Source organism: Corella eumyota, chromosome 5 (genome assembly GCF_963082875.1).
Source record: "Corella eumyota chromosome 5, kaCorEumy4.1, whole genome shotgun sequence".
Taxonomy (NCBI): domain Eukaryota; kingdom Metazoa; phylum Chordata; class Ascidiacea; order Phlebobranchia; family Corellidae; genus Corella; species Corella eumyota.
Window position 1 is genome coordinate 2,413,255 of NC_137494.1, and position 14,877 is coordinate 2,428,131.

At 26.0% G+C, this 14,877-nt stretch overlaps 3 protein-coding genes across 5 annotated transcripts; 1 reads left to right on the top strand and 2 right to left on the bottom strand.

Annotated features, from left to right (window-relative positions):
• Positions 1-250: 250 nt before the first annotated feature.
• LOC145752292 (nuclear pore complex protein Nup133-like) lies at positions 251-13,051 on the top strand. Of its 3 annotated transcripts, none has more exons than XM_082568552.1 (26): positions 251-431; positions 657-799; positions 1,185-1,288; positions 1,630-1,854; positions 2,086-2,148; positions 2,261-2,362; positions 2,523-2,693; positions 2,793-2,996; positions 3,141-3,306; positions 3,517-3,662; positions 6,967-7,110; positions 7,196-7,340; positions 7,711-7,811; positions 8,193-8,325; positions 8,546-8,640; positions 8,921-9,043; positions 9,214-9,357; positions 9,554-9,758; positions 10,028-10,161; positions 10,548-10,701; positions 11,229-11,378; positions 11,704-11,816; positions 11,998-12,099; positions 12,407-12,560; positions 12,657-12,802; positions 12,994-13,051. In XM_082568552.1, the coding sequence occupies exons 1-25, from the start codon at positions 286-288 to the stop codon at positions 12,794-12,796; spliced, it is 3,507 nt and encodes a 1,168-aa protein (XP_082424678.1). In that variant the 5' UTR covers positions 251-285; the 3' UTR covers positions 12,797-12,802; positions 12,994-13,051. The 3 variants fall into 3 exon arrangements, with proteins under 3 accessions (XP_082424678.1, XP_082424677.1, XP_082424676.1); XM_082568551.1 differs by having other exon boundaries at positions 12,870-13,018; XM_082568550.1 differs by having other exon boundaries at positions 12,657-13,018.
• On the bottom strand, positions 4,201-5,629 carry LOC145752293 (uncharacterized). The gene is made up of 3 exons (XM_082568553.1): positions 5,489-5,629; positions 5,033-5,108; positions 4,201-4,848 (listed from the first exon to the last, which is right to left on the bottom strand). Exons 1-3 carry the CDS (start codon positions 5,561-5,563, stop codon positions 4,475-4,477), a joined length of 525 nt encoding a protein of 174 aa, XP_082424679.1. The 5' UTR covers positions 5,564-5,629; the 3' UTR covers positions 4,201-4,474.
• A 211-nt stretch (positions 13,052-13,262) lies between the features above and the next one.
• LOC145752589 (visinin-like protein 1) lies at positions 13,263-14,533 on the bottom strand. Its single transcript, XM_082568896.1, has 3 exons — positions 14,325-14,533; positions 13,798-13,966; positions 13,263-13,457 (listed from the first exon to the last, which is right to left on the bottom strand). The coding sequence occupies exons 1-3, from the start codon at positions 14,531-14,533 to the stop codon at positions 13,263-13,265; spliced, it is 573 nt and encodes a 190-aa protein (XP_082425022.1).
• Between the last annotated feature and the right edge of the window lie 344 nt (positions 14,534-14,877).

The window sequence follows — 14,877 nt, forward strand, 5'->3', positions numbered from 1 at the left end:
AAGACAAATATTCAATTAGTTGCAGTTTACACGTGTAAGCTTAGGAGCACACTTATATTTTTATTTATAATTGGCAATTTAGAACTGGTTTTCTTTGATATATGTATCATCAAACCATACACTTATTTGTTAATTTTATGCATCTGTTTTTTATAAAAAAAAACAAGTCGTTATAGTAATCTGGTAATGTTATCTTTGTTCTCAACTTGCAAAATTTATTTTTATTTAAATTAAGGTTTATTTTATTTTTTAATGTTGATATTAACAAGTTGTTAACAATTTAAAATGTTTACTCCAAATCGAAGTAGAAGCAGTGTGTCTGGAATAAACCCTCGGAGATCAGTTACAAGTCTTACTCCTCGAACATCAGCTTACAAGTCATCACAAAGAACATCGTTGCTACGACGATCACTTGCTCCTACTGCACTAAGGTGAAAAATTTAAAAAAAACAAACTTTTTTGTAATTTTTAAATTATTAGGTTAGGATGACCAGAATACTTTTATTATTTATTTTAAGTTTTGTTTAAAGTGTTGTATAAACTTATTTTCTATATATATATATATAATGTAGGTTTTTTTCGATTTTTACCAATTTTTATATCATATTGCTTATTATTTAATATATAATCATGCATTAAAAATTGTTTATTTATAGAAGTCCTGCAGTTTCCAACACAAGTAGTATATTGGGTGCTTCCCCCAATACAAGCCAGTATTTTGGTTCAAATTTGCACACAATACAATCTTATGATTCTTCTCTTCCAGTCTCAATCACTGAGTGTATCACACTAGCAGAAGGTTTAAATATTCTGTTAACTATAAATAATGATCTTGTTAAAAAATAATAGTTTTTGTGACAGTTAACTAAATATTTGAATTAGTTTTTTTTTTAATTTCAAATTATTATATACTAGTCGATAGCTTGGGTTTTTATTTGTTGTAATATAGTTGCAACTCTTAACTAATATTTGACCGCGATAATTTACTCGCGCACCACAAATGGCAGTGTTTTTTATTTTAAAGGGGTGTAAATTGTACATATAAATATAAGTCACTAAGCTTTATTATATATGAATATACATTTTTTTTACCTAATACCTAAAGACATAAAACATTGAATAATATTTTATTATATATATTGTTTTATATACAAATTTTAATTTTAAGGAAATTGTTCTTTTAGATGCCCAAAGTTTATCAGTTCAAATAAGTTCAAGTGGTTGGTCATGGTTGATTGATGGAGGAAGTTTGTTTGTTTGGTCACTGAAGCTTACAGGAATATTAAGGGTAAGTAGTGTGGGGTATAATTAGGTTTTTACAAATATATATATACTTTGATTTATTTTTGGTATATATATGAAAGCCAACTAGACAGCATAATATTTAAGTATATTGTATTGCCTAGGTTTTTGTTGTCTTTGTCATTTATGCTAAACAAATATTGAATATCCTTAAACTGGTAAAATGACTCAATAAATATTTTTGATTTGGTAAAATTTTCTAAACATATTGTTTTTTTAGATATATCAGATTCCCTTTTTTACTTGCATAGAATTTTCAACATTTATAAACTTTTTTTTCCACATGGTTTAGATTTTTTTACAACAATTCAAAATATTTTTTTACAGAGTTCAATTTGTAGAGAAGTAAAAATCCCGACTTTCAACAATGACTCATCATTTAATTCCAACCTTATATCGGTTGTCAGTGGTGAAAACGTTACCGTAATTGCTGTGTCCACAATAGGAAAGGTGTTAATATGGGGTAACGTTTTGACATCAACTTCCAGCTGTGAGGGGAGTGTGGATATTAATATTCAGAATGAAACATGCTATAAAGTGGTTCCACAAGGGGTAAGAAGATAGTTAAAACTAGCATATTTATTATGTAAACTTTGTTTAACTTAGTTGACCTTATTTTTACTGTTATTTTATTAAATTTTTTTTATTTAATTCAAATTTATTATGCAAACTTTGTTCATTTAAATGTATTGTAACAAACTTGGCCTCAATATTACTGCTATTTCATTAAAGCGTTTTTTTTTCAAAAATATATTCTAGTCTTAAAAATATTAATTTTTTCAGGTTGATAATGGATTTATTGTTGTTACAACTGCTGGAACTTTATTCCATGTTTCTTTAAATAGGGTTTGTAAATTCAATTAAATTTACACCTAACTATCTTACAAAAAAACAATTAATAGTTTTAACAAATTTGCCAAATGGTAGCATTGATCTTATATATTTATTATATATACAGGGTACAGTGGTATCCACCCATTTACATACCTCCAAGGGAATGTTGGCCAGAATTGGAAGAAGAGTTTCTTCTTTTATTTTTACCCCTCAGCAAAATCCAACTGTAAGAATTTTCAAAATTATCAATAAAGAAATAATATGTAAATAGTAAGGTTAAATACTTGTTTAATTTATGTTTTTAATTTAATTTTAAACAGCCAACTTAAAACAAATTCTAAGTTAAAAAATTACTAATTTTTTTAAAATTCGTGTTATTATTTTAGGTTGTGCAAGTTTTAAGTAACAAAAATGACCTTGAAATAATTATTCTAACGACCTCAACTCTACAACAATGGAGATCAAAGGCCACAACCTCTAATTTGCTGTCTTTAGAACTTAAGAATGAGGTTGACTTTCAGGCTGGACTTCTCGACAAACTTAGTCAAGAAATTTGGGTAAGATAAAAAAAATTAAGAGAAAAAAAATAAAAAAAAAAAAAAAAAATTTAGAGTCTAAAAAAATAAAATTTTTATTTTGTTTAAAATTTTTGACAGAAATGTTCAAAATCAAATCTTCAAATGTGGCCACTAGATGTCCAATTTGCAACTCGGAGGCGCCATCTAGCTGTTTTAGTGGCCGTAACAGACCTTAGTGAGCGAGCACCTTCTATATTACACTACGCTGTTGTTTTGTTGTCTAGTTTGGAAAACTTGAATCCATCTGAGGTTTTTGTGATGGAACATACAGGCTTGTATGATGTAAGAATAAATCTTTATTTCTTTTTATTTAGGCTAAAGTCATTATTTAATTACTGGTATTTTTTTTATTAAGAATATAAATTTGTTTTTATGTATATAAATCTTGTATAAATTGTTTTAAATTTATGCTTCTGTTTTTTTTAGAAAAATAATGAAGGTGATGAATTAACTTTGAAACTCGTTGTTGAAAATTCAACCAATCCGTCTCTGCAACATTTCTGCATTTATTCAAAAAAATTACTACTTCTTAAATCAGTGTTTCCAACTAAAAATAACGCTAAAGAAGATTCTGTACCTTTTAATAGCCAAGGTAGAAAAATATGGCAATTTTTTAAATTGAATATTCATAAACTAGATTTTTTCCAATTAAAACTAAGTTTAAATATTATTATTTTTTACTACTTTACTTTTACAGTTTTTAGTTTTATTTAGCTCTACCAAGATATACTTTACATCCTTTAACTTAAAAATTTTTTTTTTAATAATTTTGTGTTTTTATATCAATACTTTTATCTTATAGGTGATAGTTTACTAACGTGTGGAGAAGTAGATGGAAATTATGTATTTCTAAGTACAGTGAATGGACTTCTAACTTGTACAACTAACCATCAATCTAACCTTCCCCCTTCTTTTGAATCCTCCATACTCAGCAATGTAACTCCACCGGTAAGTGTTTTTTAGTTTATTTAGGTTTTAGATTAAAATTAATTCTTTTTGAAATAATTCTTTTTGTATTATCTTTCGTTAATTAAAAAGGAATCATATTTTTATATGTTAGTCATTTGGTTTGCTAAACTAAATTTAAATGGACAACTTTGTTTATGTTTTTATTTTTTTGTTTTGTTAAAATCTCCTTCAATTAGAAATAAATCAAATTTTTTAAAAATGTATTTGTTAACTAAATTAAATTTGAATAGACAATGACATTTGCTTTTTAAATTTGTTTTTTGTTTTTTTATCTTAAATTGATTTTGGGTGATATGGTTTAGTTACTATATTATTTTGTTTTTTAAATTATTAGTGGTATGGTTAGTTAATCAGTCTTTTTTTGAAATGTTACGCATAATTGCCCTTTATTGTAAGTTTGAAGTAGATGGATGTCAAGGGTAGAGATTAAGGGATAAAGTTTGTTTTCTCTCCGACTATTATCTTCTCCCTAACAAATCTACAGCAGAGTTTTTTTTTTGCTTTTGTATTTTGCCAATCAACCAACAAAAAAAACTAGTGCTCAATTTTTTATTGCAAAACTTTGTTTAGCAGATTCCTTTCTAGCACTTTTTATAATTTATTTACAACTTATAAAAATTTTGTTCAAATTTGTACATCAATATCAAAAAACACCTATTTAACACAAGTACCTTAATCTTTAAGGGTTCTGAGTTAAATTTCATAAATATATGAATTCTTTAACACTTTTTATATATTAATTTTGATAAAAACACATAGAAAATCTTTTCGAAATATCAGTTTTTTTCCTCCTAAGTTTGTGTAATTGCATCAGCTACTTCTACAAACCTATAAGCTGAATTGCAATCATATAAATTCCTATTAAATATCACATTAGGTTGTGTATAATACTGAGAGTTTAAAACCTTAAATTTTGCATCAATTTCATCGGATATATCTTCTGATTTTCTTTTTTTTGGCACTTCTTGAAAATGGATAGTGCCACAGGTGTAAGGTTGGCTTATTTTGGTTGAATTTTGGTTGCTGTTTTGTAAAACTTTTATTGTTTGTTGACTACAACCTGCTTCTGTTAAAATGTCCCAAAGTTTACCTACAGTCACATTTTTTGTTTGTTTTTTTTGCCATGATTGCAGAATTTTTGCTGTTGTTTCTTTGGACAATTTTTCTATTTGGTAAATTATATTATTTAAAGGTTTTTATTTAAAATTTTTATAACGTTTCCTTTAGACTTTTTTGTGCTTAATATGTTATAGAATCTACTTTTAAACTAGAATATAAAAAGTAAAAGTAAATTTAGCCAGTTTTAAATAGAATAAATATAAATTTGATTAATAATATTTAAAATATACCTTTATTATCTTGAGCAGTTAAGTTTAGAATTTTCTTCAATTCACTAGGAGAATTTTGTAGACTACATGATAAGGCCTGTAAAAAAATAATAAGGTATATTTAAAGCAATTGTTGTAACATAAAACATACAACATAAATTTTTGTGGTATGGGGAAGTTTTTTTTGGTATTTTTAAGATGCCTTTCCACGATTTTATGTTTTAAACTTGTTTTTTGATTTAATCTCCGCTGCTTGCTTGTTTGACATTTAGTCTAGCACCTGTTTTGTCTTACTTAACCTTTTTTTAATATTATTATGATGTATTAACCCTTGAAATATTTTTCAAGGATTAATTTAAAAATAGGATTAACATTTCAAGATTTTAGCAAACGTCATAACAAAATATAAAATAATTAACTTTATAGTTTAAATTATTACAGAAAGTTTTTATTTGTTTTTGAATGATTTTACTAAACCTGAATATGTGATGTGTTCAAGATTTGATTTCTCCAATTAAATTCTTCTTTTTGTTTTATTACCTGATTGCCCATTTTATTTAAAATTAAAGCATTTTTAAAAAAATCATTAAACTTCTGTAATGTCAGTTATTTAATTTACAAAATAATAATTTTAAATTCCTATATATATCCCTTAAAATTTGTAACGCTGAATTTTTTTTCTAGCTTAAACTATTTTGCACTTTTTTACATATATCACTAAGTCTAATAAACTTTTTTTATTCTAAACTTTTATCTTAAATTGAAGAAAAGTAGAGGGATTATCCTTCTCCGATTTCCCTTTCTCTTCAACATTTTTTAAACTAAAATGAATGCACAATTTATAAGTGAAGCGTAACAAGATAATATCTTCTAAACTCCTTGAAAATTTCTTTTGGAAACTTATTTTTATTTAAATTTAACCATGTTTTATACAATACAGCACAGGGTAAATTTGATATTTTAATTTGCAGATTTAAAATTTAAATCTATTATAATTGCAAATTTACAATAAAGTAAAATAAAAATTACAATATATTTTTAACTTTTAAAATTAAGTTATTAACTGTTATACCCCTCAACTGTAAATTTTCTTTTTTTTGTACAATTGCAAACTATTTAAAACTTGTCAACTAACTAGACAAGTATCTTCTGTTAACTTTTCATAAGATGTAACTAAAGTAGTTTATTTATAACCTTACTGACGTATGCTTTGACCTTTTTCAACTTTTTTGTAAATTTTTGAACTTCTAACATTTTTATCAATCGAGACCATTCATCACATAACTGAGCTCTTTTTATTATTTTTGGCAAAAGCGTTTTAAAATTTACGAAGCTAACTGCGCTGGTCTTTTAAATGTTATATAATTGCTGGTAAATTATATATCTAAATGTCAGTTATACCTAAGTTAGTAGAAATTCCATAAGAATATAGCTATATCACATAGAAAATTACCAATATTCACAGTTAATACTAATATTCACAAATATTTAAATCTTTTATAAAAAATTTACCATTTAAAACTTATAAATATACACTTAATAACAAAAAAATTGTATGCAAATTTGTTAGTTAACTCATAATTAAATGCAATACTTATTCAAGTACTTAACATACACCACTTAGTCAAAATGATAACTTACAATATGCAGACACTTTATTATATACTCACAGACTACTTTAAATTATATCTGTTTGAAATTCCAGCTGTCAGTTTTATAGATGTTGTTATTTACGATGCTTATTATATGCTCTCAAATATTTAAAACACGAAAACATTTAATCTCATGGGAATTTAATTTGTTTTGATTAAAAATATTTTAGTTTTAAAGTTGGCACTTAGACTAATATTCTATATTGTATTATTGTTTAATAATCTGTGTATATATTTTCATGTTTATGTTATTAATAAATAGTTCATAGTAATTAAATTTTTTTTTAAATTGTTTTTGTTTAGATTACACCAGATCGAAGCAGCAGTTATGACAGCATGCCTGGCACGCCACAAGTCACACAAGCTCGCATGGCACAACTGGAGGCCAGTGAAAATAACACACAACGGTTACAAGCTGCATTCCTACATTTTTGTAGAAAAAACTCAGTAAGAAATGTTTATATTTTTAATATGTTTATTTTTTGATTTTATTTTTAGAAATTGAAATAGAAAAATATTTAACAATTTTTAGGTCCAAGCTCAAGGTATAATTGAAGAAATTTTCCCGACATATAATACCGACTCATCATTGGATGAAGCTGTTGTAATGATGAGTCGTGATATTCTTGATGACTTTCCCGCTTCCGATCCAAGATGGGCAGAGTCGTTACCCCATGGTAGGCACTTTTTATTTCATTCATATTTATAAGTTAGTCTTTTTTGAACAAATTAAAGCTTGATTTTGGAATCATGGTAATATCAAATGTGTTTACAAATTATTTATGATAGAGCTTACCAGATTAATATATATAAATTTAGGTTAAATGTAAAAGCTTACAAAATAAATAAAACTGCCATTTGTGGTGCATGGGTAAATTATCGCAGGCAAATATTTGTTGAGAGTTGTGACCATATTATGACAATTAAAATCACAACTGAGGGTGGGCTATCGACCGAGATTTCCAATTTTTGGAGTCTTTTGTATACTTATGTTATATTTTTAAACATGTTCAAAATGTTTCGACATATTTTTGTTTTGATTTACAGATAGCGCAGTAGAGCAAGGTGGAATGAGTTCGCTTATTTTATATCACCAGCTTGAAGATAAACAAAGAGCTCACAAATTATTTATTCAGTTTTTAAACGAGGTATCTTAAGTAAAAATACTGACACATATATAACAAAACAATTGTTTCAAATTTTTTAAGTTTGTTTAATTAGTTTTTGTCTAATATTATATACATAATATTTTGTTAGGTTTTGTAAGTTTTTTTAATTTTTGTCAAAATGTATCAATAAAAATTAATTTTTGTATGTAAATAAATAAATATAAACGCTTGCTGAGCCAGCACTTAATCAGCAGCTTAATTATTAAGCAATTATAATTACTAATATTCCAAACTGCCAAAGGCAACACGAGACTGGGTTGGGGTAACATTACTCTATGTTTAGGTTGTGAAGTCGACCTTCCAAAATCAAGGATAAAGATATTAAAAAAAAAAAAATCATACAAAAATTTTATTATATAGATTGGGATATGGGATCGATTAACATTTTGCCAGCTGGGAAGAAATAAAAAGTTTTCAAAATGGGAAGTTTTGGAACATTCTGAAAAGTTGTGTGCTGCTATTGGGTTACGTCAACAACATGATAATAACCAAGGTTGGTAGAAAAACTAAAGTCAAAATTAAATTCTAAGATTAAAATTTTAACCTAATAAATTTACAAAAATAAAAAAAGTTTTTTTATATTTTCTTAAAGGTTAAGAATTAAAATAGTTTTTTAGGAAACAAAAATTTGTATTTTATGTATCTAATGATTTAAATTTTCGAAAATTCCCTCTTTTTAATACCGATTAACACATAATATTTAATATATATAGGAATAGTAGATTCAGCGATTAAAAGAGTTTTAAGCATAAGAGGAAACATGGTTAATGTTGGATCTTTATCTCACAAGGACTATTTCTATAGAGAGGTTGGTTTGTTAATTTAATTAAAGTTTTACTGATGTAGAATTTTTTTGGGTCAGAAATTTAAATTAATATTTGCATGTGATTCTCATTGCACGACAAAATGCAGTTTTATTTATTTTGCAGGCTTATAAATCGGAAATACTTGTCCACTAAGCTTCATCATATATAAAATTTTTGTATCAACTTATCTATTTAAATAAGGTTTAATTTCTTTATTAACCAATTAACACAACTGTTTTTAAAGGAATGTATTAAGAAAATTATTTTTCAACTGTATTTAAGGTTTCGAAGATAGATGAAATAGTTGAATATTTATTTGAAGAAGAAGAAAAAAGTTTACAGAATTCGCAACTTTCATCAAGAGAAAGAATTAACCTTATTGCTGGCGTTAATTCTGTACTAGAGGTAATATTATGTAATTTAATAAAATAATGTAATTTAGTCCAATTTTTATTTAAATTTTGAGCTTTTAAAGATAGTTTTTCTAACAAAATAATTTTTTAACACGAAATTTAATTTTTTTTTATTTAAAGATGCTTTTTTAAATATTTGCTATTCATCTTTTTATTTTTTAGACAATGCTAACTTGTGCGAAACAATATCGAAAATCCCAACCCAATTTCAGTGCTTCCGGAAATAAAAGCAGTGTTTTCCAAGAATTTAAATCGTGGACGGTTGGTCATGGAAGATCTAACATCAGAAGCTTTTTAACTCAACAGGTACAAATATTTCTTATGCACTTTTCTGTAAAAGTTTTTTTAAATTATGAAATTAATTAACTAATCGAAGAGCTGTTTTGGAACTAACTAAATAAAGCATTTTAAGAGTTTAAATTTTAATTTTTGTAGTTTTAATAATTTTTTGTTCTTTAAATGTTAATATTATTATAAAAGTCAATTTTTTTCCTATTTTTAGCACAAATTAATCATAGAAAGGGGAATCCCTGAATGTGAGGACAGTCAACAACGAGTTAACTTATTTCAATCCGTCTTAAACTTAAGTGATCTTCTACTCGATGATTACTCACAACAACTTGATTCAACCTCAAACTCTGAGTCTCGTTGGAGTGAAGTAAATATAGAGTTTGAGAAATCGAGAACTCAGCTTATTACTCCATTATGTAAGTTTAAATTGTTTTAACTTATGGGTTTAAATTTAGAAGTAAAAACCTAATTTTTTGAGTTTAGTTTACCTTGTTGGGTTTTTAGTTATTTTCGCAAGTTTTTTTAAAATATTTTGAGCTTTATTTTAAGCAGTTTCAGTTCTAATTTTGAAGTTCAGTTTTTAAAAGTTTAAGACCTTGTTTGTTAATTTGTAATAATAATCCTTTTTGGAGGTATGCTAACAATAACAAACTTGCACTTATTATATATATTGATTTATTTTAAGTGGAATTTAATCAAATGGAACAAACTACTTTCCTTGCTGAAAAATATCATGATTTTGATATTTTGATTCAAATTTGTGATCAACAAAATGAAAATGAGAAAATGTTGAATTACATGGAGAAATATTCGAATGAGGTTAAACAAATAAAATTAAATTGCTTTTTGGCTTAATAAAAAACTAAAGTATTAAATTAAAATTTAGACTATATCACTAAGTCAGCAATATACTAAAATGGCAAATGCAACTTGGGACTAGGTTGAATTTAGGCTGTGATGTCATCTTTTTACACTAAAGTAATTTTTAAAAATGTTGGTAGTGTAATTTTTAAAAATGTTGTTTTAAAAATGTTGGTAGTGTGTATATCAGTTATGGCTAGAGTTTTGAGCTAAAAGATTATAAGTTTGAGTCGCACTAATGGCTTTCTATTTGCCCTTAAGCCCGCTTCCACAGATAGCTCAAACACGTCACAACCGCACATATTTTAATAAAAAAAAATATGTTAAATTTAAATTATTTTTAGGGATTCTCAGAATATTTGTTTAAATGGTATTTAAGACACAAACAATATAAAAAATTGTTGGTTTGTTGTGGGGAGAATGAAAGAAGACGAAATGAACTTTCAAATTTTTTAAAATCTCATCCGAAATTATCATGGATGCACCAAATTAAAACTGGTAATCAAATATTGCATTTTTTTAAGTGTTATGTTCGGAGTTTTGCAAACTTGTAAGCGATGTATATGTTACAATGAATCACAAATTGACTTTAGACCTTTAAAAAATGTCTGTGGCACTTACAATTTAATTTTCAAAAATCCTGGAAAATGATTAACATAAAAAACAGGTTACCATATTTTTTTTGTGTGACGTAAAAAGTACCAGTGTAGTGAATATATACACGCTGGTACTTTCTACGTCATCACAAACAGGGCTTCCCTTTTTTTTAAAGTTATATAACTTAAAAAGTAGATGAAAATTATTAAAGTTAAAATCATTTTTGTGTTCAGTGACACCAACTTTATTAATTTTTGAGTTTAAAAATATCACCAATATATGACTTTAATCTCATTTGTAATTTTCAAATATGTTTTTCTTTTAAAAATTTTTGTAAAATCTCTTTTAAATTATATTTTAACAATTTTTTTTTCCGGTTTTAAACTTGTTTTTCGATTAAAAAATACATACTACAATTTATATTAAAGGAAATTATATGGGAGCACATGATAGTTTAAAATATTTGGCTCAAATTGAAGAGGAATCAATTTCAAAAAAGAAAGTTTTTTTAAGCTTGGGAAAATTAGCTGCAGTATTTTCTGGTGCACAAAATGATGAAAAAAAAATTAAAATTGCAGGTTTTAAATTTTTATTTGTGTTATATTTTGTACATTTCAAAACTGTTAATTTTAAAAACAACATTGTTACATAGAATATTAAAACTTGAACTATATTTAATAGTCAATTGCCTAAATATTAATTGTTGTAATATAGTCACAACTCTTAACTAATATTTGCACACAATAATTCACCCATGCACCACAAACAACAGTTTTCTTAACCATTAAATAAACATAAATATACATATATCTCGTCTAACAAGCTTCATTATATTTGTTATTTTTTGGTTGGTTTTTATTTGTTTTTTTGCTTTTAATTAAATTTGTCTGCTATTTTATATAGATATCAACCAACAACACACCTTACTGGGGTATCAGGAAAGTTTACCTCAAGAATTAATTGAATATCATCAGATTGATTTGGAACCCATAATACCATGCACTGAACTTATTAAAGTAAATATTTTTTCCTTTTTTTTTCTAAAATTAATTTTTTTCTTTTTTTAAGCTATCAGTATTACTGTATATCTTAATAAAAAAATTGGTAATGATTTTGTGTTTTAAGTATTTTGTATCTTTTAGATACAAATTTCCAATTTTAAGTTTGCTTGTTGTAATTATTTTTGATTAAACTTAGATTTATGTTGGAGATGGAAATCAAAATTCAAATGAACATAATTTTAAAAAAGCTTTTGAAATTGTGGATTTTATTGATGATGATAATAATGAAGATGATATGGTAAATTTATTGAAGCAATTTTCGTTGTTGTTTTGTTTAAAAAACATACATACTAGCAATATTATTTTTGTTTTTTTAGGTTTATACATTTCTCTGTATATTGAAAAATTGTATAATTTTTTAAGAATATATAAAGTGCTACTATTTTTGCTTTATTTATTTTTAATGTAATTTTACGATGAAAACTTTATTTTTCATAACTCAAAAAATACTTTAACTCTTTTTTTTTAACTTAAAACATTTTTTTTTCGTTTTTTTTCTAACTTAAAACATTAAACACCAGCCTTTAATCTATTTATTCCTGTAGGAAGTAGAATCACCGAAAGTTTGGTGGAATTTATATATTTGGTGCCAAGCGATATTAAAAGATTCATGGAGGGATATAGATCCAACTTCAGACCCCTTTCTAACTTGCAATCATACTGTACTCTTCAAAGTTCTAAAACTTGCTCATGAAACAAGTATGTTGTAATTTATGTTGTTTTTATTTAAAGTTGTATTGTTGTTTTTATTTAAAGTTGTATTTTTTGATTTAATATCAAAAATTTTTTTCTTAGATTCACTTGAGGAAATACTTCCTGATATTGATGAGTTACTCACTCGAGATGAACTTGATTCAATCGTACAAAATCCCTCACTTGAGTATTTTATTCGAGCAAGTTTTGAAAGAGTTAGAAGAACTTTGATCTCTGCTTGAGTTAAGGTAAATTTTGAGTTGTTTTTTTTTAATTTGGTTTTATTTACAAAAATAATTTTTTTATTGTTTTTAGTTTTGAAAAATACATTTACCCATTACTCTGATAGGGGATAATTTCTAGTCATTTTAACACTAGATTAGAGGTTATTTATTAATTCTTCCTAGTTGCAAAATCGTGCTATTTTTTACTTTTTTAGTTATTATGTATCATTCCTTCTACTGTACAACAACACAATCATATTATTAATTGTTTAAATTAATAAACTTAGAAACTAAATGCTACTAGATTGTTAACACAAATCAGTATGGGCTGTTTATTTTTGAAGCAATGAGCTTTAAAGTGTATTATATACACAAAAAACGTTTTAAAATCCACAGTTTGACACTAAAACGGGGTAAAATTTTTAAAGAAGAACTAACTCAGTACATAAACCTAAGCAATTTGTATCGCTGTTAATTTTAAATTTTAACATCCAGCTTTTTGAATAATCATCACCAAGGTAGGGTCAGTTAAAGTTGCAAGTTTAAATTCGTCTTCAGTTATGGTAGAGTCACCGTCTTTGTCCATTTTCGTAAATATTTGATCAACTCTTTCTTCAGGACTTAATCCATCTTGAATTAACGCGTTCCTTGTATCATCACCAACCATTTTGTAGATCGCCTATAGTAAATTTAAATCGGGTTTTAGGTGTATTTTAATCATATTTACATATACTAATGCAATAAGATTTTTTTTAAAGTACAGCTACTGCTAGATCATAGACTTGATGTAAACAAACAAAAATTTGCGCAATTGCTGTTTGATTTGAACTACTTTTATAACATTTAATAAGTAAACGAAGGAAGCTAGTTCTACATTAAGTTTTCAACTAATGCTGTTTATTTTCTTTTTTAATTTAACATAATAAACCCTTAGAATTTAAGTTTTCTTTGGATTAAACAAACTCATCACCGGTTTTATAGCTCAATGTATAAAAAATATTTAAAGTTATCAAACTTACCGAAACGAGTTCAGAGATTTCTTTCCTGCTCACTATTCCATCACCATCCAAGTCAAACATGTTAAAAGCCCAACTTATTTTCTCATCAAAGCTTCCCCGTGATGTCACTGATAAAGCACACATGAATTCACGGAAATCAATCGCTCCATCTCTGTTCACATCAAACGTTCTAAAATGTAAAAAAATCATTTTTATTTTTGAACTTGGGCAGGTGTTCTACCAAAGGCAACGACTGATTGTTTAAACATTTTTTAACATCGTTTAGACGATTGTACAATATGGGTAATTCCAGCACAACATTTGGTCTAGCATACAATATTGTTACCAAACATTACCTACGTGATTTTAAGTAAAAAAAAACCATGGCTTATTTGTACAAAAATCTAAACCAAAAAAAGTCACATTTTAGTTTTAAATAAATTTAAAGGAACAAAGTTTTAGTAAAAGTATTCTAGTAGACCTAGACTACAGGCAATACAAAAAAGTAGGTTAGATTTATGTTTTTAGATTATTTAATAGTAAATTACCTGAATGTGTGTTTTGCAAACAGAGTTGCGTCGCCTGCTGGAAAAAACTTGCTGTAAAGTTTTTGAAATTCCATTAAATTAAGTTCACCAGTTGGACAATCTTTTTGGAAAGATTTGAACCAAGCTTTAATTTCTTGTTCGTCGAAATCCGTGTTTAAAGCAAGTTCAGCTAAATCACCTGGTTCCAATTTTGATTCTTGTTTACCCATTTTTAATAAAGGTTATTCAAGTGTAATCTTAAATCTTAAAAAATAAAGTTTTTTTTTAATACTATTTAAAAGCAATACCAAACTTCTAAAATTCTTTAAAAAAAATACAATTTTTGAAGTTAATTTGTTTTAAAACTACGTTAAGTCATTTTTTCAATATCTATCTAACATTTTAAATAACAACATAACAATTTGCTTTTTATAGGTTCTTACTTACGTTACCATATGGTATTTATCTTTATAATCCTTGATATTATCATTGCTTTACGCGATTACCATAATCCTTAAATCCAAAGAAAAATAGAGAAGTGTGTATTTATATCGTTTAGTTGTAGTTCTGATGT

Bases quoted from the DNA above. Each gene is read 5' to 3' on its own strand.
- LOC145752292 (XM_082568552.1), top strand. From the start codon at position 286: ATGTTTACTCCAAATCGAAGTAGAAGCAGTGTGTCTGGAATAAACCCT. The intron at 7,111-7,195 runs GTAAGAAATGTT...AACAATTTTTAG, and splicing joins ATTTTTGTAGAAAAAACTCA to GTCCAAGCTCAAGGTATAAT. The intron at 11,379-11,703 runs GTTTTAAATTTT...TATTTTATATAG, and splicing joins AAAAAAAATTAAAATTGCAG to ATATCAACCAACAACACACC.
- LOC145752293 (XM_082568553.1), bottom strand. From the start codon at position 5,563: ATGGGCAATCAGGTAATAAAACAAAAAGAAGAATTTAATTGGAGAAAT. The intron at 5,109-5,488 runs GTTTAGTAAAAT...ATTTTTTTACAG, and splicing joins TGAACACATCACATATTCAG to GCCTTATCATGTAGTCTACA. The intron at 4,849-5,032 runs GTATATTTTAAA...TTTACCAAATAG, and splicing joins AACTGCTCAAGATAATAAAG to AAAAATTGTCCAAAGAAACA.
- LOC145752589 (XM_082568896.1), bottom strand. From the start codon at position 14,533: ATGGGTAAACAAGAATCAAAATTGGAACCAGGTGATTTAGCTGAACTT. The intron at 13,967-14,324 runs GTAATTTACTAT...TTTACATTTTAG, and splicing joins TTTGCAAAACACACATTCAG to AACGTTTGATGTGAACAGAG. The intron at 13,458-13,797 runs GTAAGTTTGATA...AATTTACTATAG, and splicing joins AAATCTCTGAACTCGTTTCG to GCGATCTACAAAATGGTTGG.